This window comes from Pseudopipra pipra, chromosome 3 (assembly GCF_036250125.1).
Source record: "Pseudopipra pipra isolate bDixPip1 chromosome 3, bDixPip1.hap1, whole genome shotgun sequence".
NCBI lineage: Eukaryota > Metazoa > Chordata > Aves > Passeriformes > Pipridae > Pseudopipra > Pseudopipra pipra.
Genome location: NC_087551.1, coordinates 106,913,905 through 106,938,206, shown reverse-complemented (window position 1 = coordinate 106,938,206; position 24,302 = coordinate 106,913,905). Strand labels below are relative to the sequence as shown.

At 41.2% G+C, this 24,302-nt stretch overlaps 1 protein-coding gene across 9 annotated transcripts in view; it reads left to right on the top strand.

Moving 5' to 3' along the window:
* Positions 1 to 13,993, top strand: part of PUM2 (pumilio RNA binding family member 2) — a 73,518-nt gene extending 59,525 nt beyond the window's left edge. For 6 of the 9 annotated variants that reach the window (XM_064650616.1, XM_064650615.1, XM_064650617.1 and 3 more), the window contains 8 exons: positions 2,699 to 2,966; positions 3,524 to 3,653; positions 5,592 to 5,726; positions 6,009 to 6,146; positions 7,799 to 7,924; positions 8,756 to 8,877; positions 10,147 to 10,339; positions 11,064 to 13,993. In XM_064650616.1, coding sequence (XP_064506686.1) covers positions 2,699 to 2,966; positions 3,524 to 3,653; positions 5,592 to 5,726; positions 6,009 to 6,146; positions 7,799 to 7,924; positions 8,756 to 8,877; positions 10,147 to 10,339; positions 11,064 to 11,195 — 1,244 coding nt within the window. In that variant the 3' untranslated portion in view covers positions 11,196 to 13,993. The remainder of the gene's footprint in view (positions 1 to 2,698; positions 2,967 to 3,523; positions 3,654 to 5,591; positions 5,727 to 6,008; positions 6,147 to 7,798; positions 7,925 to 8,755; positions 8,878 to 10,146; positions 10,340 to 11,063) is intronic. The other 3 variants (XM_064650619.1, XM_064650613.1, XM_064650614.1) reach the window with 1 other exon arrangement.
* Positions 13,994 to 24,302: the final 10,309 nt, after the last annotated feature.

The window sequence follows — 24,302 nt, the reverse complement described above, 5'->3', positions numbered from 1 at the left end:
ATTTTGGACTAAGAAAATAATAAGTACAAGATTTTAAGAAAATATGCCATTGTACACACAAGTATGTCTGCATGTAATAAGTACCTATGACAATATGCTTTTATTTTGGGGGTTTTATTGTTTTTCAAATCTGCAAAGTTGACACTGAGCCATAACATTACTGTAATGTGAAAAGTTACATGAGAAGAAAAGCTAATTACTTATTAGATTACTCTTTTTTTGTAATAGTGTCCAGTATTTTACAAGGTTAAGCTTTCTGTGTGCTTTTGGGTATGACAGGTTCTTGTAGGCACAGTGGGTATGCTTTCAGCCTTCTTGTATAATGGTCCTGCTTAATGTGATTGTCTGAAATAGTTTCACAGGCGAGACAGGAGCCTCCCAGTTGCAGCATAGTCGTCTTACAAGTCTTAAAAGGTGATGGTTCCAAAATTAGACTGAAAAAAGGCTTGATAATCCTGAGTGTGAAATGTATTGTATATTACACATACATAGCATATTTGTTAAAAGCTACCAGGTTTCTTAGTTTCTGGTTTAGTCGCTGGGTAAATTGTCACTTTTGATTTATACAGACATGAAGGCTCAGGTAAAAAAAAAGCTGAAACAATTCCTGATTCACATGATCAATTCTATAACTGTATGCTGATTGTGAGCATATGATCAAAACTGCCCTTTTAGTTTCTGGCACAGAATTGAGCATGTGATGAGTGGAGCGATAGAGATGCTACAACAGAAGAGTAGCCTATAACTTCCTTTCAAATGGGCTTTGGTGCCCTCTCGTGATATTAAATAGTGTTACTGCACAGCACTTACAGGGAAGCCAGGATTGCATTCTTATATTTACATAGTCTAGATGAGAAATACCATAATTTCAGCTGCATAACTTTTTGTTCCTTGGAAGGCCTTTCCTAGAACAGAAATGACTGTAGAGCATCACTCTTCATACTGCTTCACCTGCAGAATGTTGGGTTTCTTTTTTCCTTTTGTTTGTTAGTACCATGTTGCTGTCACCTCTTTTCTGGAAATAGTGCTTGTCAATGGAAACTAAAAATGATAGTTTCTGATTTTTCTAGCTGAAAAGAATTAAGAGGCTTTAATTTAAAAGAAAACGTAGTGGTTTTTAAAAGGTATTGTGGGGCATAAAATATTCACTGATGCTTATCACTAAATTTTGAAAACTAATCGTAAAATAAATACTAATTGTTCCTATTTTAGGGCATAATACCATACAGTGCAATAAATGTGATGCTTGATATGTCTTGCAGAGCACTAACATCTCAGATTCTGGTATTGCAATTTGATCTTTTGGAAAAGATAACTTTACCATTAATACATTACCAGTCCACCATAACACTGTTGTTGCCTGGCCTTATAAATACTTGGAACTAAAAGAAGGCTTGGCTGGGGCACTGTCAGCTGTTTTCTTTTTTTTTTTTTTTTTTTTTTTTAAATTATTTTTTTTCCTTTTTCTTTTTTCCTTTTTTTTTTAAATTAAGTTTGTAATAGAGCACCATTCAAACAGCACATACTGCAATTTGTTTTAAATTCAAATGTCAATATTTATTCTGTTGACTTTGAAAGGGCTTCAGTTACTATGTCACTTTCCAGACAGGAAACAAATTCTTTCCTTTTCCAATTCATGCTCAGTACTTTTAAGGGAGTTTTTGGGTTTGATTTTTTGTTTATTTAGTTTGGTTTTAGTAGTAGAGTTGAGGTTTCTAGGTGGCAATTGTCTGACTATTTCTGCTTGCAGTATAGTAAGAGTATCCTTTTAGAAAGTCATACTGCAGTTGGCAGAGATACTTTGCGTGGTTCTTCCTGCTTGTTGTAAAGTAGAGGGGAGAGGCCTACTGGAGGAGTTCAGATTGACACAAACTGATCAGAGAGAGGAGAAATGCACAGGACCGTGAGGTGATGAGCTGTGGGTGGAATCACTAGCAAAAAGGAGTAGGACCCAGACATAGGAAAGCAATTCAGTTCTTTGAAAGTAAGGAAGGATGAAGTGTAGTGTGAGTGATGAGTGTTTGCGCATCAAGGAAAGGAGCTTCAGTTTGATATAGCTGTAGTTGGTTTAGAATTAAGTAGAACATTCTTAGTTACCTGGTTTGAAATTTGACATATTTAGTGCTTACAAGAGGTATCAGGTTAAAAGCCTGGGATGTTAAAGTCGTCAAATATCCTGCAGGACAGGTACAGCATGACAAGAGGCACCACACGTGCCTCCCCAAAAATGCCCTTACACACTGTAATTTGCAAAGGTACCTCAGTAGGGACTGAAGGGTAGTTCAGATTTCATGGTCTATTTTGAAACAATTGGCTAACTTCAAGACTGCTAACAAGGGTATAAGCCAGTATGACTTGTGGAGTGCAAATCTGCCCACTAAGCTTAAGACCCACCCAATTCTAAAAGTTTCTGTAAGCCTGAGTGGGTGCTCACTTTACCTGCTTTGATACATTCTTCTAATGACATTTCTTTTCCTGGTGCCCTTCACATAAAATAAAAATGAGGAGGAGAATGGTTTTATTTATTGGAAGATAAAACTATCTAACTCCTCCAACCGTAATGAGGTAAATGCCAATAATGAGACAGCACTGTTGTTTTCTCTGGCTCCAGGGTGTATCCGTAGTTCTAGTACACTTGCTGGTTTTGCTGTTGCTTATTTTCCTCACGGCCTTTACTGACAGAGCTGCTTCCTTGTAGGAGGACTGACAAATGGTAGTGGTCGCTATATTTCTGCAGCACCCGGAGCCGAAGCAAAGTATCGCAGTGCAGCAAGTACCTCCAGTCTCTTTAGCTCCACCAGTCAGCTCTTCCCTCCTTCGCGCCTCCGTTACAGTAGGTCTGACATTATGCCTTCTGGACGTAGCCGGCTGCTGGAAGATTTCAGAAACAACCGTTTCCCTAATCTTCAACTAAGGGACCTTGTCGGACATATTGTTGAATTTTCCCAAGACCAGCATGGTTCTAGGTAATTATTATAGTACAGTCAATGACTTAATAATATTTTACTGCTTTGATACTGTTTTATTAGCATTGAACGTTTGAATGAGCTGCTAGTCATCTTAATTCAAAGCGTGCCATTAGTTGGAGCACATATGATGACCTTTTTCTTCTCTAGGAAATTTCATTATAAAAGTAGTATTAATTTAGCTGCCTATAGAAGTTCTCAGTGTAGAAATAGCCTCATAACTAGACTTGTAAACTCTAGCATTTAGGTACCAAAAAGGCGTTGATTAAGAAAACAAAGTATGTGGCATCTGGAATGCAAAACTATTTTTCATCAGTACATCATCAGGTACTTAGTTGTTGTTATTCTTTTCATCTTTAATCCTTTTCAAATGAAAGGTTTTAAGTCTTAATTTTACTGAAATGTATCCTTTTGTATGCAAAGGCACTACTTTCATTTTAATAAATTTTATAAATGTTGAATACTTTCTTTAGAGTTTTGAGGTGTCTCATTGAAACAGTGTTTGAGAGGTTTTCCTGTTGTTGATATAAAGCATAATGTACTATTTTTGCACTTAGATTTATACAGCAGAAGCTGGAGCGAGCTACTCCAGCTGAGCGCCAGATGGTATTTAATGAGATCCTGCAAGCAGCATATCAATTGATGACTGATGTGTTTGGAAACTATGTAATACAGAAGTTCTTTGAGGTAAGCATAGCACTAAGTGTATGGATGGAAATGCAAACAAAATGCTGTAAATCTGATGAAATTTAACTGGTTTTGTCATAACATCATAGCAGAATTCTACTGGACTTCCATGGAACCCGAGTGTATAACACTGCACATGTTTTTCTGTTCTGTATCTCCTGCTTTTTGTGATAATGGGCACAGTTTCTCTTTACACTGGATTTGTTGGTGAACATTGTTGAAAGTACAGGCTGCACACTCAGGCTTTGCAAGCCTTTTAGCAGAACTTACAGAGACTTTCAGCAGATGAAAGGGAACATAAATATTTGAAAGATACTTTTTATTGATTATTGCATCATGATATAGAGTGGGTCTGGAAAATGCTCTTGCATTCAAATAGCTGTGTGAATTTCATCTGGTGCTGTATATGAGGGAACTCAAAATATATTGAGGTGGAAGAATTTTGAGTAAGGGATGTCCAAAGATGCATCCTATATTACAACAAATACTATTTAAAACAGCTTTGTTTTCTGTTAAAAACTGTGGTAGATAAAAAAAAGCCTTATCAAAGAATTTGTCTTGCACAGAGAAGAAAAAGCAATAGCCGTGTCCTGGAAAAAGTTATATGTAGGAAATGTATCTAGCATAGTGTTCTTTAAATCAAGGATCATATTAAAGTGTCTTAGTGGATAGAAGGTGAAGCTGGAAAATGTCCAGTAAGAAATAAGACAGTTAGTGTAAACAAGAACGTAGTTTTTAGTGAGTAGTCTATGAAACAATGTGCTCACTCTTTTTATATTTTTTTTCCTTTTACAAATCAAAATATCTTCTAAAAAGTGTCACTGATGTGTGGTATGTAAGATCTTAATCTTGCTCAAGGGTCATCAGTTACTGGTTTTTTCCATAATATTAAGTTAGATGGATACATAGATAATTATTGCCAATTAAGTGTTCTCATCTTAATTCTGAGGAACAGTACTCAAGAAAAGAGTGCACTTGGCCGTACGTGTAGAAAGGGACCTTAGTTCACTGTTTAAGTAGGCGGGTGAAGTTGTTTGAGCTTTCTTCGGAGTTCACTACAGGTGTGGAGTTCAACAGTTCTCAGCAATGCTGTGTGAACTTAGCTACCAGCTGGTTCTCCAAGTGATCACTTCTGTGTCCTCTCTTGTACTGTGCCGACTGAGGAGCTTGTGTGGGGATCTAGGAACAGGGTTATGTGTATTAGTTATGAAGCTTGACTTCTACTCTGCTCAGTGTGGAGCAGCACAGAAGTTGCAGTAGTGCCATGAATGGGATAATAAAGACAGGAATCAGCTACTGGTGAGAAACATTGGTTGAGTCATACTCTTAACACAGCTATTGTATAAAACTGTTTTGATTTTGCTCTGCAAAACCCAAGTTTCCTAAATTTCCCAAAGTGCCCATGCTAAGAATCATTGTTCAAGAAAGATACGAAGTTACCAAGAATCTACTCCAGGAGTTGACATACCTCCCCTCACTCCCCTGTCCCCTCCTGTTACTGTATACAAATGTGTTCCCTAAGCTTGCCTGGCCAGTACAAGTTTGAGATATCAGAGAAAATCTGATTTGGATTCATACATTATAGTGACCTGTAATAAATTCTCCTGGTATAATTTGTCTGAATAAGTGGTTTATTACATTTAAATATTGCTACATACAGACAAGTATAAACTATTTCGATTTCTTCTGTTGTCTTTCAAGGTCATGCATTTGATAGCAGGTATGTGACTGAATGTGGAATATTAGAAAATGTTGCATTTAGAAAAGATTCTGATAAATATACCCACAAAAATACAAAATGAAAAATCCTTGAAGTATTACAAACAAAATTGTACTACCATCATGTAGTACCTTGTGAAAATACTTACTCTGACATATAAATTCCAGCATGCTGCAATATGTCTTCATTTGTTTAACTGCATATTTATTTTCTTTTAGTTTGGAAGCCTGGATCAAAAGTTAGCCCTAGCAACACGCATTCGTGGTCATGTTCTGCCATTAGCCCTCCAGATGTATGGTTGTCGTGTTATTCAGAAAGCACTCGAGTCAATCTCACCTGACCAGCAGGTAATTGTAAGTTAGAGCAATACTTTTTTATTTTATTTATTTTTTTTATTGTATCCATTTTTTTACTTGCTTAAATTGTTTATTTTAATTGTTTAAGTAATTAATCCTTTCATCATGAAATGCCCTAGGGCACTAAAATAGTTGTTTAAGTGAAAATACTGAGACACACAATTAACACCAGTGAATATGAAGATTTGAGTTAGGATGAAATGAAATTTTTTCTCCCTTTTGGGGGGGAGGATGGGAAAATCATTGTAAAGACAAGAATAATCTTTTTTTTTTTTCCAGAATGAAATGGTGAAAGAGCTGGATGGCCATGTTCTGAAATGTGTGAAAGATCAAAATGGAAACCATGTTGTACAAAAATGTATTGAGTGTGTTCAGCCCCAGTCTCTGCAGTTCATCATTGATGCATTCAAAGGACAGGTAGTGTCAACAGTTCATTTCCTTTTCTCGGGGTTGCTTAGATTTGCAGGGCCTTGTCCATCATTTGCATATACAAGATAGTGTTTGGCACTTTGCAGTCAGCTTGTTTTAAGTAAGATGAAAATGGGGATGATAAAATGGAAAAGCTGTTGAAGAGACAGTTAACATGCTGTGAAAAGATGAATCTGTTGGAGAGGAGGCTCTAAAAAGACCTGTTTGGATATATTATAAATACACCTGGTGAATGTAATATAAATACATACAAGGGATTTGGTGTATGGCCAGGCTTTATGTTTGTGTTTTGTGATAACACCATTTCAGATTTCATTCATAACTTTTGACAGTGCCATTTTTGATATAATAGTAAAGTATGTACTCTCTAGAATATATTTTTCATTAAAAATTCCATTCTCTTCTTCTGTTGCTTATGTTGCATATGTCAATTGTTAAGGAAACACTGTCGTGAAATACAGTGATCTGTTCCCTACATATGGGCTGATGTTGACTGAAGGAGAGTGGTATTTGTTTACTTAAGGTTGGGGTTTTTGCTTTGTTTCCAAAAAAGTTATTAATATAAGATGGATACTGTGCTGCAGGCTAGTGAATATGCTGCAGCTAAATAACATTTTAATACTCTGAGACAAGCATGTACTTTCATCGTCTTGAGAAGAATCATAAAAATCTTACTAACTTGGCTGTGTAACTAAATTTTACTTTAATAAATGACCAAATGTATTTCCTAATAAAATCTACAATATCTTTGATATTTTACAGAACAGCAATACTGAATTACTGTGGTACATAGTAGTAAATTGCACACCAAGGTTTTTGGGTCGGGGATTTTATATCAAAAAATGTGTATGAGGTACATGAGATGCAGTTTCTAAACTGTAAATAGAGCCCATTGACTGAAGTGTGACTGTTTACTGAACATTCATCCTAAGGTCCAAGTAATTATATATAGAAAATATTAGCTCGTATGAAAGTAGCAAATGAAAAATGCCACACTTCAGTCATGTCACCTAACAATTTTCACCTGCCTGCATCATTTGGGTTGATGTCTAATCAGACAAGATTCTGTGTTCAGTCCTGACCAACACTTAAATCTTCTGAATTAATCCCCAAAACACAAACCTAGTTTCTGGAGAAGCAAGCAAAAAGAATAAGCAAGATTTTGGCTGTACCTTTTGAATAGTTATTTACAAACTTCGTATCTATAACAGGGAGCCTGTTGTATATCCTGGAATGTGAAATTGTTGAAAATCAGCCACCATAATAGAACTCATCTTTGTAATTGTCCAAATCTTAAAATTTGAAAATTAACTACAAAGTTCAAAGCAAAGCTTGGAAGTTGAACAGTGCTTAACCAAGGGTCATATTTCCAGGCTTTCCTTTGCAGCTACGTAGACTAGAAACATGATAATGAACACTTGAGTTCTTGGTTGTATGGGTACTGGAGTCCTTGACACACAAAAACCTGCTTTTTCATCTTTTCCTGACTTTGTCTGGAAATGGAATTATGTATGGTCTTGACAGGCAAAATGTTTTTTAATAGAAGTAGTTGGCATCTTCAATTCCATTTTGATTGCAGTAATATTACTATATCTGTGAACTTCAGTTGTCTTCACTTCAATTTACAATCCTATTTCAAGGTGTTTGTACTTTCAACTCATCCATACGGTTGTAGAGTAATTCAGCGTATTCTGGAGCACTGCACTGCTGAGCAGACTTTGCCAATCTTAGAAGAACTGCATCAACACACAGAACAGCTAGTGCAGGTTAGTGCATGTGTACTCACTTCTTAATGCATTTTAGAGCTTTTTGTTGTAATCATAATTTATTCCTATGTCCTAGTTTAAGAAATAGTTTAAATGCATTTGCCTCTTTTTAGTTTTGTAGACATTGATTTTTTGTTTTTCTTTCCTTCCATAGTTTTAATGAAAATGAATTTGGAAGTTGGGAGGCAAAGAAGATATAAAAAGCCTTTTTCTTGCACTTTTGGCTGTAGCTTCGAATATACATTGTAAATGCACAGAATTAGTATATTTTTATTGCAAAGATTGCCTTTTTGTAGTTGGTCTTGATTCACTCTGATGTTTTCCAGATAACTTCTAATAATGTCTAAACACCAATACATTGTCAAAATACTGAAAGGGTTCCTGTGTTCAGTAGGAATTTTTACCCAGAAAAAGGCAAGAATTGCCTTTTGCTACATATTCACAGTCAAGTTTATTTCTCAGTGGTTTCTTGCATATACAAGTCTCTAGTTAAAACACAACTGTCTTGGGGAACCCAAGTTCAGGGAGATATTACAGCTGTTAAAAAAGCATGATTCTAAATTTGAGGATTTCTTTCTTTAAGAGGTGAAAAGATACTCTAGCAAAACACTTGTTTTACAGATTATTTATATTTTTCATGTAAAATTTGTGATCCGTGAAGTAATCCTTGATGCAGTATTTCTTGCATCACTTTGTTTCTGTAATGTTGACATTATTGTATTTTCCTTATATCTATTCAAATAGTAATTTGAAACTTTATGCTCATGTACAAAAGCTGTATTTATTAGTTGGTACGAACACAAAAGAAAATTGAAGTAATCTTATTTTCAGGATCAATATGGAAATTACGTTATCCAACATGTACTGGAGCACGGTCGTCCTGAAGACAAGAGTAAAATAGTTTCAGAAATAAGAGGAAAAGTTCTAGCTCTGAGTCAGCACAAATTTGCCAGGTATTGCACAGCCTTCATATATTAAAGATTCACTAACCTAGTAAAGCTGTAGTGTTGGATTTATTTATTGTGTTTCAAATAGGATATAATTTTTTTTCTGTTGTGTCACTTTGCCTCCTGCAATTTCATATTTTTATAGAGATGAATGGTGGTGGCATTTCTATATTAGATTTGGGGAAGGGAAAGGGCAAGTGCTGTTCTGTAGCAAAACAAAGGAAATTCTGTGGGTTTATGGGATGGCTTTTGTTCACTTTGTGCATGTGCAGAGAATGGATTCCAAGTCTCCATATGAAGATCTCAGAGCCAGGTGAAAAGCTCTCCGAGAACTTGTGTGATATGATGACAATAAGATGGGACTTCCTAACTATCAGTCCAGCCAAGCAATTTACAAGTATAACAAGGCTCACATTAAAAAGTGATGGTTCAGTCTGAGAAAGATTTTCTGCAGTAGGAAGTCTCAAAGACTATTGTAGGAGTCCTGAACTATTCTGAAATTAGAACCTAAAATTCGTCCTTTCACCCTGTTTGCTGAATTACAGATTATGTGCCTTTTGCTTAAGGAAAAACATACCTCACAATTCATCCTGTATGATTTAGTGAGACTAACTTTGTCATCAACATTAAGGAGAAATGCACTTGACATTATGGAGGCATTTGTTTTAAAAATTGTTTGCAAACTAGCAAGTTTTTATCTGGATTTTTTTCTTTGTTTAAGTAGAACTGTTCATAATCCTCTAACTTGCTTTATTTCTAAAGCACAAATTTAAGACTGGAATGACTTTGCTGTGTTGTAAGCTTTGATGGCCTTTCCAGCTTCTGAGATACCTGGAAGGTCAGAGATTTCCTCTACAAAAGGAATTTGACAGAATCTCTGTAGGTGTGCTCCTGGAAAGCACCTTTATTCAAAAAGCAGGAAGCCTCTTGTCTGGTTTTCTCTGTTGTGTCTTCAAAGGGCCCACAACCAGAACAGATGTACTAGAACACATCTGCAGCCTGAGATTCAGTATATCTGCTGTAGTTCCAGTAGAAAATCTCTCCTACAAGATAATAAGTATCAGAAAGTAACTTTTTTTACAGGGGTAGGGATGTTTAATCCTGTAACTCCCTCAGTCATTACAGACTGAAGCTTTGGAGATCCAGACTTGATGTGTTTGCAGTACGGTTTTTACTGACATTAAGATGCCTGAACTGTTCAGGAAAATTTAAAATTGCCATGTAAAAGAATGTTGTATCTTCAGTCCCCTAATGCATTTATGTCTTATTTTTCAGCAACGTGGTAGAAAAATGCGTAACTCATGCTTCTCGTGCTGAAAGAGCTTTACTGATTGATGAGGTGTGCTGCCAGAACGATGGTCCTCACAGTGCCTTATACACCATGATGAAGGACCAGTACGCCAACTACGTCGTGCAGAAGATGATTGACATGGCTGAACCTGCCCAGAGGAAGATAATAATGCACAAGGTACATTTCTACATGGTTGTAGTGATTAAAAAACATTATATATGTGAATTTTTCTGCTAGAGCACCTTTCCCTCTAGATGTGAAACTCACTACTTCTGTCATCTGGAACTTGATGCATAAGCATTAAATTCAGTGGAGCTTGGTAAAGCAGAATGCATTGAGGTCTCTGAGCACTGAGCTAGAAATAGAAACTACAGAAAAGTTTCAAAAGTTGGATTTTGTAGCCTCTCTTTGTGCCAGCTTTTATATGAAAATACTCTTAGTATGAAAATGTACAATCTGTCATCGTTATTAATGTAACAGAAGAAATACAGGTAAATACAGGTTTCTTTTTTTTTATTTTCTGGTTTGGGGTATAAATTTATTCTGCAGTTCCCCCAGAAGAGATTCCCACACTTGGTAACATACAGGCACATTTTCTACTTAAGAATATCCAGACATGGAGAAAAGTGCCGTTGCCATAGTGGCCCTGAGCTGTTTAACTCAGGGCCCAGGATATTCCTGCAGCTCTACTTCCACCAACAGGACTCTCCCACAAAAGTATCATCTCCCTTCTGCACTGGGTGGTGAGTCAAAATCACCACCCTGACATCTTTACAGAAAATTCCAAAATTTTGAAATACAGGCTATTAGCATCTTTTTGTGTAGTATTTTGAAAGTGTAGTCACCTCTACTTTAAAGTTTGGATGTTAAAAAAAAACAACAAACCTGTTTGTTATTACAGATTCGACCCCACATCACGACTCTGCGTAAATATACCTACGGCAAACACATTCTGGCCAAGCTGGAAAAGTATTACCTGAAGAACAGTGCTGATCTGGGGCCAATTGGTGGACCACCAAATGGAATGCTGTAAAAGAGAAAGAGAAATGGAAAAAAAATTAAATTGTGAATTATCAAAACGTACAACTTAACTCTAAATGTTCTGATTTTTTTAAATCTATTTATTGACTTTGTTCATCCATTTGTAAAATTTTTATTCTTGTGTATATTTTTGGGGAGTGAATTATTAAAAAAAAAAAAGAAAAAATATCTCCAGCCCTGATCCGGAGACCTATCAGATTGGATGGCTGGCAAAGCACAGAATGCCTGTATATGATGTAATTGTATCAAAATAGCTGTCACATATTTTGTAAATTTTTACCTTGTAAAGTCACTGAAATAGTTTTTAAAGGGAAAAAGTACAGTATTCTTTTAATACACTGGCTTGCAATCTGGTAGGTCTACCCAGCATCATAGCACAACAGGTTTATAGAGTTGTATATAGAATTAATCCTTATTTTTCCCTTTTGTGTGAAGTCTTTTATACCAGATTAAAATTGATCAACTGCATAAACATTATTTAACATGTTGAAAAGTTAAGTTGTATTTTGGTGGTTCACAACATCCTATCCAAATAACAAACAGGGCACAGCAAATTAAAATAACAAAACAATGGAAACTTTAAAAGACTAGCTTTCGGCACTTGCTGTGTATACAGGCTTTTTTAAATGGTGCCCTAAGGTTTTCTCTAGCAATGTATTAAAAATAAAGTGCTGTATATACTTATATATTTAATTGTTGTACAAGGTAGAGGGATGAAAATGATGGTGGTACTTCCATTCAGTAAAGTACACTGTTGGAAAAGGAGTGAACCCTGTATTAACTTTACAGTCAGTTTTACAAGCAGGAAAAGTAGAGATTTGTATTTTTTTATTTTGCATATAGAATTGTAAGGATTTGAAAGTGTTGAGCATTTATTTTGCTTTCTCACTGTAGATGCAAAAAATAGGTAATGATGAAGAGAAAAGGGGCCACTGAAAAGTAAACTTGATAGCTCAACATTTAAGCATGATTGATTAAATATTCAGATAGCTTTTTGCTTCCTATAAATATATGCATTGTATACGTGTAGTTAATAGGTGTAAGTTTACAGTTTGAAAACAAATCTCTCGTTTCGATGTTTATTACAAAGCCTTGCTAATTTAGTAGTGATGCTTACCTTGGTTGTACAGATGTACATTTGTAAACCTTCATGCTGTAAATGTAATTTGTTTTACCCCTTTTTGGGACAAAAATTTGCATTTTAGTGTATATTCATATCCCCATTCCCTTCTTTCCCCCGGCATATAGTGTTGTATAATGTAAATTTATTTCAGCAAATCAAGAGTGATTTTTTTAAAATTCTATCTTTATATGGTTTCAAAAATACGAACCGGCTTTCTTTTTATCTATTGTGAGAAACATTATGTTTTGTTTATAACACAGCTGTTGATTCTGTTCATATGGACACTTTGGGAAATCAATCTGTTCAAATTTTAAATTGGGATAAATAAGCATAGTAAAAAGTGGACTGAAATATTTGGTTATCACAGAAACCAATGCTTCTTCCATCTTAATAAATGTGGCATGATTTTTTTGTACAGAAGAGTACTGTATTTTTGAATAGCCTTCTCCCAGCATAAAGCAAATATGTATGATACTGTCAATTTTTTTCTCTGGACATATGACATTGTAACAGTAACATAAAGATGATGTACATTTACAAGCGGCCTTATGTACATTTCCCAATGATCTTTTTAAGGCAGAATTGTGACCATATGTGTATAATTAAAATCCTTTTTAATCCTTTGCCTATGGAAATATTTTGGAAAAAGCTTACTTTGTATATTCAGTTTCTGAAAGATAAAGAAAGTGCTTTGTATGTTGTTGAAGTAAGTATTTTGTGTAAAACGTTGGATGGCTTAACCTAAAGTTTTGATCAACATGATAGTTTGGAAACAATGTCTTGAGCATTGACCAGATAAAAGGCTGTTATGGTAGGGGTGTGATCACGAGGAAAGAAAATAGCAGTGGTATAAACTTGTAAAAGGATTTCTGTCATGTTACTGTTGATACCAGGTTTACATAACTGTTACTAAAGCGTACATCTGAGGCGCTGCTTTCCTAAGGGTAGCGTTAACTCATTAATAGGCAAATGGGAAAGTTTGTCCTGGCCTGCTTCCAGTGCCTGCATGAAGTGGTGTAGTAGGCCTTGTTATTTTGAGTAAGCACAATTCTAATTGCCAAATAGTTTTTGCATGGCAGTTCACAAAATCCCTCTCCGGAGGTACAGGCCCTGTCACTGGAGCCAGAGCTTTCCCATAGTCACCCAAAGGATGACTCCTGAGCCACTTCCTTGGACACATCAATTCCCCTCAGTGACTATCTGTACCCTGTGTACCTGTGCCGTGTGTTATAATCCACAGAGCCGACATTCCTTCAGCATGTAAGACAGTACGTCAGGCTTTCGGGGGTGTCCAGGCAGAAACTGATAATGTCCCAGTACTTTGTCCCTGTAGCACTCATGCCATGGTTGAATTTAAACAGTCCTGTAACTGTCATCCTTGGTGCTTTCAGTATCTTGAACATAATCTTCCACTTGCTCTCCTAAAATCATTTGTGCAGAAATTCTGTCCAGGAACATGAAAATCACTGGGTTTCCTTTCAACTATTTTAGGCTTTGGGTAGAACCACTAGACTTTTTGCTCAAGTATTGCTTTTTGATATAGATTGTTTATGGACCAGTTTGATTAGGTTTGACTCCAGGTGGCTCGTATTGAATAATGTAATGTTCACATGTATATACTGTAAAAATCAAAATGAAAATGTGTGAATAACACTGTGTGAAATACATTTGGTCTTGTGTTTTTTCCTGTAGGAAACCAGCCATATTGTCAGTTATGTGACTTGTCTGTATCTGTGGAGCTCAGTTTTGGGAAGGTGCTTGCTTCTAGTGATCTGATGGGAATTGGGCAATTATTGAAGAACCCTGGATTAGATCATTAAATCTCCAGAGGGCAGTTCTGAGCAGCTAAACCTTCCTGTTGTCTTACAAAAAATCTTTACTGGTGTCTAGTTAAGGCTACAGCGTGACAACAGTTTCTTCATACATCCCTGGATCCAGGATGAGTTCTGGAGCATTTGAGACAGTTAGCTTTCACATGAGAGAGATTGTTAGCTCTCTGTGGCATCCCTGGATCCAAGATTGAGGTTTTGGGGTCATGATGCCTAGATGTTTTAAAGTGCTGATGCAAATTCAGAAACCTCTCTTCTTCATGCTGCCCTAAGGAACAGGCTTTTGGAGAGATGCTCGTGACTCACTGCTGCGTAGTAGCATTGCAATGGGGTTGGTCCATCAGTCAGTTTTGTTCCATGAGAACGTTTGATGCTCAACATACCACTAACTAGGAAAGTGGGTAAACCATGAGGTGACAACAACTCCCACCATGTCATTTGGGGAAGTAAAGCTGAGAGAATGATTGCAAAAGCATTTTAAGATCTAGTGACTGGTCATTAAAACTAGGTTGGATGTAAATCATATGCCTGGGGAAGGAACCCAGGGCGAGATCTCCAGAGCAGCACTTTGCTCCTGCAGTCCGGGCAGCTGCTGCACTCTGATGTGGAATTTTGTACAGAGTGGTGGCTGGTCTGTTCTGAGAGCAGCAGATCCCTTTGTAGTGCTGACACAGTTCTCTGTTGCTGCTTGAGGAAGGAACAGGGAAAACCATGTGCTGTATCTGATCTGAGCTGTCCCAGCCCACAGTAGGGTAGGAGCGCCTGTCACTACAGTAGTTCACATTGTACCAGGCTACTGGTACACTTGCAGTGACCCCAAGGTCTCATTAGTCTGTGGGCAACATAGAGGTTGTGATGAGCTACAGGCAATGCTTTTACTCTGCACGAAGAGTTTCAGAAACAGGCGCTATCTGTGCCCAAAGGTTACTTCATTCAAGCACCTCTTGGCTTGGAAATGCGGAAGTTTGGTTCTTGTCAAGGATATATCCCTCTTGGGGCTCTGCTGGATTCCTAGTCTTGAGCTGGAGAGGTTTGGGAGAACTTGGCAAGTGTAGATCCTGCCACCCAGTAAGAGACAATTTGAGAGCTGCTGCAGTGAGCCTGGGGTGTTGGCACTCCTGCATGGCAGAGCAGCCCAGGCCTCCCTCATGCTGTCATCAGAAGGGGTTAGAAACCAGCACCACTGTCATGGAAAGACTAGTCACACACCGAAAGGATGGAAGGATGTCCATCCAGTGTTGATAGGACTCCAGAGCCAGTACAGGATGTGGGCTCCCCCCCCGTTGGTGCAGGAAAGGAGGTAACTGCTTCAGCTGAGAGAATGAAACAGATCCCAGCATCCCATATTACATGTCAGAACACAGAGGCTTTTGGGAAGTGACCACCCTGTGTCAAGTCAGGGAGCAGTAGGGAAAACTGAGCTTATGGGTTTAACTGAACTGCAGTTGTTTCTCAGGGAGGTGGTGCAGGAGCATTTCCTCCATCAACCCATTGGACAGAGCCTGCTCCCTTTGCACGCTGCCCCTGTGGTCAGGGAACTTGCCCAGCAGAAGAGATGCTTGAATTAGTTTCCTTTACCAGCCTCAGGGTTTTGAACCCACCTCCCTCACTTCACAGGCATTTTCCTAACCACAAGAAGCTGGGCGGGTTCACTTGCTACTCCTGAATTTGGGCTGGGCTTTTAGCACAGCTTGAACCATTCATTGCATCACAAAGAGCACAAGATGGAGCATGACTTCTGAAGCGTGCAGGTGGGAGTGGGTGGGTTCTGCGCTTGAGATCCTTGTCTCCACCTCGATTCTCCCAGACTCTCTTAATGCAAAATACATCTTGGGAGCAGCATTCCCCCATCATTAACAGACTGGAAACTTTCCAGAGGCTTTATAAAAAGCAGCTGAAATGTAGGAAAATCTATTCTAAAGACCCTCTTCCTTTCATTACTATGAAGAAACGTTGGAATGAAACGTTCACCCTCTCACCAGCATTAGTACTCTGGGCACAGGAGGACTTCTGCCTCTTCCTCGTCTGCTTGCACAGTGCCTACCCAACCGTAAATTCCCTAGATCTGCAAACAAGAGCCAGGGGCACATTGCAGGTGACACAACTGCTGTTCTAGACCATTGGACAGGGAGAAATCCCTTACACAGCTGAGCTGCGTAGCCCTAATGAGCTTCATTTGAGCTTCAGACCTGCCTAGAGGGTTCAGATTTCCTGGCAGCCGCACAGCACCGCAGCCCTTCCTCGGCTCGGCTGCTGGATCGTTTCCCAGCCGAGCCTCAGGGAGGCAGGGAGGGAGCCAGCCCTTCCCCATCCCAGCAGTGCTTAGGTGGTGGAGGCTGTTGGGGAAGGCAGCCCGCTTGTCTGCTATCGCAGGGCAGGTTCACACGCTTCAGTTTCACAAACACTTGCCTCGGTTACTGGCTACAGATTTGTATCAACAGCGGGGAGCTCTGAGGTGCTCGACCGCTGCAGAGGAATGTCACCGCTGGGGACTGGCGAGGAACTGGCCAAGCCTGATGAGGTCCCTCTCCATACAGGTCACATTAGCTGTGCCCTCTCAGGCTGCCAGGCCACACTGATCCTGTCAAAGGGCTTTTCACAGCATTGGGGAAGCAGAACCGTTTCAAGTATCACTTAAAGTAGGTCCCAAAATGAAGTAAGATCCCCAAAGACATACAACTGCTTACTGAGGGCTAATGGAAAGTGCAAGAAGGGGAGTGTTACAGCAAGGGAACACACAGGCAGAAAGCACTAGGCAGCCTGGGCAGCAAGGCAGATGGTGAGAGCACATTCACAGCTCCGTTCTCTTCTCCCACGAGTTCAAATACAGGCACCTTATTCCTTATCTTGGAATCTTGGATCAGAAATGAGAGATTCCCTGGTGGGAATGAAGACCTCTCTTTCCTCCCCTGTATAATCCTTATCTCCCTAACAGAGCTGAAATACAGCATTGTAAGTATTTGCAATTGTCTCCCTGCAGGATCAGTCCAGGAGGAGAGGTTCTCAGAGGCCATCTGCTTGCACAAGCTCGGATCTTGGGCAAGGATTCAGCCCAGTTGCTTGGGCTCAGGTCTGGTGGGACTGCCTCGGTGCTGTTCGCTGCTCCACAGCTGTGTGTCTGAACTGGATCCAGAGGCTGGTACAACAATCAGGGCAATCACTCATTAAGCAAGAATTACAGAGACCTGAACCTGGGCTGAGGAGCTCAGGATGGAAAAACTCAGTGCAAGCCACAGAATCAATAACAAACCTCTGCATGGAGGGACAGAATAAATGGAGGAGAGTTCACCCCTGTCAGAGCTCCAGGCTATACACTGATCTCTTTCAACTGGGCCATTTGGCTCTTAAAAAGCCTTTTTGTATGAAAACTGGCTATCTTAAGTACTCCAAAATTCACATGATAGCTCCTATTTCCTTGAAATGTCATGTGTCTCATGAGAACCAAGGATTTGATTGTTTGGGAGTCATACGAGCTCACATCCTGCTGGGAAAGGGTCTCTCATCCAGCCCTACCCCATGTGTCACCCCCTCCACATGTAGGGAACCAAAAGCCCAGAGGTTTGATCAGGGTGTTAAAGGTCACCCACTCCACACTTCAGTGAAGTGCTGCATGGCTCCTGCTGGCCCCTTGGAGAAGGGATATTCTCACAGGGACCACGCAGCCACACCTCATCAGCAAGGCTGTTGGGGGGACACCATTCCAGTTTAAAACCACTTCTGTTTTGGTGTAGACACTTCCATGCAGATACATACACTGGGATCAGATCTTCTTGCCTACTTAGGGATCTGGTGCCATTCAAGAGTCCTTTGAGCATCCAGGACACCTGGACAGAGCAGAGGAACATTCCCTAGGAGCTTGCCTCAGCCTAGCCTCTACCTTCTGTTCCAGATAGCACTGGACACCTTCATAGACACAATGGGTCTCTCAACCTAGCAGGGATCAGAAGCCAATAAGTAGCATTTCATAAATCAGTGATTACAAAGAGGAGGCAGGGAAGAGAAGATGACTAGGCCCAAAGGGTTTGTTGGGGGTGAGAGTGAGAACAGCTTTATACTGCAGAATAGGATGGGATGAGAGATGAAGAAACAAAGCATCCACGTCCCCACACACATGCTTAAGGTATAAAACAGCCATAAGGACCCTTTGGTTTGCCAATACTTGGAGAAGGGGAGGGGGAAGGCAGAAGGAGCACCTCGAGAACAAAATGGTGTCTTTAAAAAGTATATAAAGTAATAATAATAGTAATAAAACAGTTTATGCACAGCAAAACCTTGATTCCAGGCCTCCCTGTAAAGTATAGCTAGTTTCATCTAAATCACCTAAAAAGAAATCAAACTACAGAAAAGAAACATAAATGCAGAAAATATTAAGCAATTAAAACATCTGTGTTCACCCTCCAAGGTCAGTGCTGCTCAGAGTGGGGCAGGCAGCAGGTACACATGCTACACTGAGCTTAAACCTGTGGTAAACCCCCCCTCTCTCTCCTTCCCATAAACATGTTGGTCAGCACTGCAGGAACATAACCCAACCAGAGTCACAGCCCTTGCTCCCCTCCTGCCTTCCAGTTCCTCTCCCACGTGTATCCCCTCCTGTCCCCCCTGCCCTCCTCCCTCTGGCCATGCTCGTGCCTCCCCCCTGGACAGATGCTCCTCTAGTGGTGGTTCATCCCCAGTTACAGGTGCTGACGGGCAGACAGCTCAGGCCCAGCTTGGTCTCTGCTCCAGCCTTGCATCAGCTCCATTGCTGCAGCACACGAGCACCAACCTGCCCAGGGCAGGGGGTTACACCAACCCCACTCCCACGTGGGGTGACAACAGGAGCTGGGCACAGGCATTCCCCTAATGACTGCGTGAGAAGGTCCAGGGTGAAGGATGAAGCAGGATGGGTGGGGAATCGGTGAGTGAATCAACGCTATGACAACAAGGGCAGAGAGACTCTCGTACCGCCTGGAGGGGCATGGCTGTGGGGTGACTGCACACCGACAGACAGTTCTGCGGAAACGGGTAAGTGGCCTCAAAATGCTAAATGAAGGATGATAATTACACCAGGATGCATCCTTTTGGTTAATCAGGAAGAAAACCTGTGTGTTACATCAGAGCAATTTCCCGGCATAGTCACGGTTGGCAGCAAGAGTAAATGGTAAAACCTGAAGCTGGCCCTGGAGCAGCATTCCTCAGAGACCCTCAGCCAGCCTGGGGTCCAGATCACATCAGCTTGATGAAAAGATAAAGAACTAATAGTATTTTTCACAATGCTCGAAATATCTGCTCTAACCAGCAGTTACTGAAATGGAACTAAAACATCTGATGCAGCTAACCCTGCTCTCATGACTGCTCTTCTGCAGCATTTGCTTCTCCCAAGACCACAGCGTTTTTGCATATGTAGGAGTACTAAACCTGCTTAGGCAGAATTCCTGGAGCTAGAAGTGCTTACTCAACTTCTCTTTGTAGCAGAAACACCTAATCCAAGTCACTTAGCTGTTTAAAAGTGACAGTCTTTAAGCACACAGTTAACATGTTTCATGTGGACTGAATACTTCTGTATTTTGGCTAAAATTCTTTGATTTTCTCCTTCATTTGGAACTTTTTAACCAGCAGTAAAGCACTAGTTTATGCAAAAACTGATAGCTAACCTCAACAGTACATTGTATATTTGGTACAGTCAGAGAGGTACAGGCACCACATTGCACAAGGAGAACGTTTATTAAAGTTTTATGTAAGTTATTCAAGCATAACCTATCATAAGATAGAGCATAAGCCTCTCTCACAAATCAAGTCAATAAAGGAATACACAGAGAAAATAGAGGAGTCCTTTGATAGGAGATTATACCTCATTTGACCTGGAGTCCCCATCTCTCCCAGGCAAATAATGCATCTCTGTGGCACTGCCAGAGCCAGCTGTAGGATTAAAACTTCAACATATTTTATTGTCACAGCACTCATCGAGGTAGTACAACAGCACTAAGTATCATAGCCCCTATTTTACAGGGTGGTAGGAAGCTATGAAGGGTCCAACTTCTCCCATGTCCAGAGGGTTTGCAACGGAGGCATCCAACCTGCAAGTCTTGGTCTCAGCATTTCCCCACTGAATGCACTGAAGACAGCTCTTGTTCCTTGTGATACCCTTCTCTCTGTGCTCATTTTCATGCCAGGGCAAACCCCATTCTGTGCTCAAATTATTTGGGGTCACAGAGGTTGAGGGATCACGCACTGCAAGCCAGAGTGAGTCACTGCAAGTGAGTCACCCCGAGCTGACCACATGGGTAAGTGTATCACAGAAATGCAGGAGAGCCTCTCCCTGGGCAAGGGAAAAAACAACAAAAAAGTGGTTACTCAGGTGAGTGCTTTGAGAAGTACCTGCCTAGTCCGCAAGCCCTGAGAGAGGTGGGACAAAATTGTTGAGCAGTGAAAGCACAACCAGCATTACAGCAAAAGGCCTCATTAAGAAAGAGCGAGTCAGTCTTTTCTTGTGGGCAACACCTGTGTAACTTTAGGGTAATGGGAAATCCCTCGGTAGATTTTGATGCACCAGCCCCCAAAATCCAGCTCTGAAGCTCTCTGTAATGAGCATGCAGGATCCTACCAGGCCCTCACATGCAGCATCAAAGCAATGCAGCTGGTTTTATTACAGATGTTTATGAAAACTATCACAAAAGTGGCATGCCACTGCCAGCTGGACTTTTGCCAAAGGAAGCTCTGCTTAATTAGGTCAAGAATTATTTGGTTAGTGGCACAGACAGTGTTATATATAGTTTTCAGTGTCCACACAGGAGTTTTCATTAGCAGGACACAGGGAAAAGGGATGGAAGAGAATGAAAAAAGTCACCAAACTCCTGCGAGAGGCAGCCAAGTTGATTCGGTAGTATTTATAAAGCCAAGACTGACACTTGGACCATTAAACATTTCATTGTTTAAGCTGAAGAAAAAACCCTCAGAGTTTTTGCAAGAGGGCTTATTCTTGTCCAAATAAGCAAGGACATCCCTTCCATCAGAGCATTACATTGGGAAGAAGAAAGGAGAACAGAGTAGACATCGCCTCAGGCTAACTTCACACTCCACACCTTAGGGTGGGCCACAGGGGAGTCTCCTTTGGTCTCCAACTTCCTGGGAGTGAAAGCCAGGAGGCAGATGGAGTTGCTCAGAGATGTCTGACTCACTGCAAAGGGTGCCGGACAGAACAAGCAAAATCAGATATCACTGTGCAAGCATTGTGGGTGGGTTCAGGTGATCCTGCTGTAAATCACAGTCGGCATTTGAAAGGGTCAGAATCAATTATGTCTGCATTGGTGCAAAAGGACAGCCAATCCAAACTGCACAGGATTTGCCAAAGCATGCAAGGAGTCAGGAAGAGAGTTAAGTGTATTTGGTGCCACCACCCAGAAGTAACAGAGATGATCTTAGGAATATGGGACCCCTGTGCCTCTCTGAGAAGATGAGTGGCACACTGGATGCCAAATACAAGCTTTTGGTAATGCAAAGTTGAAGGTCCAGGCTGCTTCCTCTGCAGACTTGTTCTTACACTTTGTATTGGTTTAATGACTGGGCAGATTGCTCTTTTGTTACTGCATGGAGTTAGAAAGAGGAGGATGTGTTGTGAACCATGGATAATAGAGGCACTGGCCAGAGGAACTTCAAAGGGGAACAAGCTCTAGGCTAGCAAGAAATGAAACTTTGCAAATCTTCCCTTTCTATGCAGTCTCCAAATAGACCACCAGCCACACCGTTCTAACCTTCTCCTGTTGGGACAAACAAGTCTTCCTCTTCCATCTCCAGGTTTTAGCCCACTGATCAAAACTTCTCATTGCCAGCTCAGCATTCTGAGGCCTCATCCATGGAAAAAAACCTGACATTGAAAGGAAATGTCGGTGACAGTACTTCAATCTCTTCCCAGACACCATCCATTGTTTTGGGTGCATCTCCTACCTCACTCCCAGAAGTTTCTGGGGCAGACTGAATCTGAATGCATTTAACATAATGTATTTAACGTGCCGTAGCTGCCCCTCCTGTCCAGAGGCAACCTCTTTCCTCTCTTTTCTCTGCAGCAATCACCACACAAATTCAGGCTTTCACCCAAAACCTTGCCTACACATTATAGCTGAGAAGTGAAACGCATGAGAGCTCTGTGGGTTTCCTGTTCTTATAAGCTCCCTTTAGTCAACTGAGGTAAAGGATAGGGGAAGAAAGTATTTTCTTTCTGTCACAAAGGCAACAACAGAGAAAATGGCAATCATCAGCGGGGAAGCCAACTACCTGAAGCCAACTAGGGATAGCACCCATTAGCAGTGAGCTGTCAACTCCACCACCCCAGGAGGCAGACAGCCTGGACACTTAAAGCAATTCAATATTTTCACGTACTGTAACCTCGCACTGTGTATTAGGGTATATGCTCCTCTTCTTCATCCCAAGGCATCAGGCGGTAATATCCTCAAACAGGTTTATCAATAGATGAAGTCACCGAGATGTGATGAGTGAGCCTGTCCAGCTTGATGTCACAGGTACAATCCAGCCCTCATTAAGGAACTCAAATGAGCTTTCTCTAACCCTACCCCACTTGGTCACAGTCCATTAATAAACCATGTAAGGACACACAGCACCAGGAGAAGCTCAGCAGGCTGCACCACTGCTGCAAGGTGAGGACACACGGTGACAGTGGCCACATCCTCACACACTACTGTTGGAAGGTCCAACACCTGGAAAGGCAGGAAGCTCCTGCTGCTGCGTGATGCTCACGTTCACTGGGGGAGAAGGGACGATGGATTCTGCTGCTGAACACAGGGAAGAATGGTGGCGGTTGCCCAAGAGCAACATTTGCCATCCCTGCTCCCCTCTTGCCTCTGGTGGTTGCGGAAGCAGTGGGCTGGATTCCTCCTGCGGCTGTGTTTCCCCTCTTTCCATGGCAGGACACAGTTCAAACCAGCCCCTTTTCCCTGGGGAGGCTGAGTTCAATTGGGCTACGCTGCTGGAAGCCCTTGATCCAGTTCTGGGAAATCCCCACAGCTCCACTGTACTGGGCAGAGGCAACCAACTCCTATGATCCCCTGAGCTTCAGGCTGCCAAGAAACTCCTCTCCATACAAGTCTCATCTGGCTTTTCAGCATGGAGCTCTTTTGACTGAAACCGCAATACTTAACATGCTTCAATGATCAAGCGGAGGGCACGGGAATGTCACTGAAAACACTTGGCTTCCAAACACTGCATTGTTCTTCCCTTACCCCATTCACAGATCCCAACCAGAACATCCCAATCAAGCTCTAAATGTTTTCTAACAAATCCAACAAGGAGCACCAAGTGCTATTCGATCTACCGAACACACACGTGCACCCACGCTGGCATGAAACCCATACGCCCCACAACTCCACCAGTGCCCCGCCTCTGCCCCCAGGAGCAGCCTTGTGGAAGTGTTTCCTCCCTCCTCCATGCTGCCAGAGTCCACCATACACAGCCCTGGCCAAACTGGCCCCTGCTCCACCAAAATCTGCCAAAAAGGCTGACCTTGCCCAGCACACATTTCCCAATTCCCAGTGACAACAATGCAGCTCGATGTCACCATCTGTCCACCAGGCCTGGGTGACGTTTTCAGCCTCATGCTCCGCTGGTCCTACCCAGCACCAAAGACCTCTGTCCCAAGACCTATCCCAAAAGTCTCATCTTCAATGTTCTGGTTATATCAAGTTCAAGACATGGCAGGGAGAAGCACATGGTGGCCATGGCTCATCTGAGGGAAAGGCAGCGTGGTAGGAGTCATTCCTAGGAAGGCTGCATGAGTAATTTAAGAGAGAGGGAAAGAAAGCAAGCTAATTAAAGACGTGATAAAATCTCAACAGTTTTAGCCACATTGAATATCCAATTAGGTCTATGAAGCCTTTGGGCCACAGCTGTGGGAAGGGATTCTGTGTCTGGCAGAGATGGACCAACACCCACCGAGAGCCTCGGGAGCAGCCAAGAAACACCAGTTATGGCTCTTTTTTGGTTACTCCTCCCCCAGGTAGCCCTGGGACAACAGGGCCCAGTGCCTGCAGCCTTGGCTGCCCCCCTCATCCATCCAGCTGCTCTGCAGGCATGCAGTGCCCCTTGGCTGTATAGCCAGTGTGCTCCTACAGCTCCCAGAAGCTGTAAAAATTCCTAAAAACTGCCTCTTTTTTTTTCT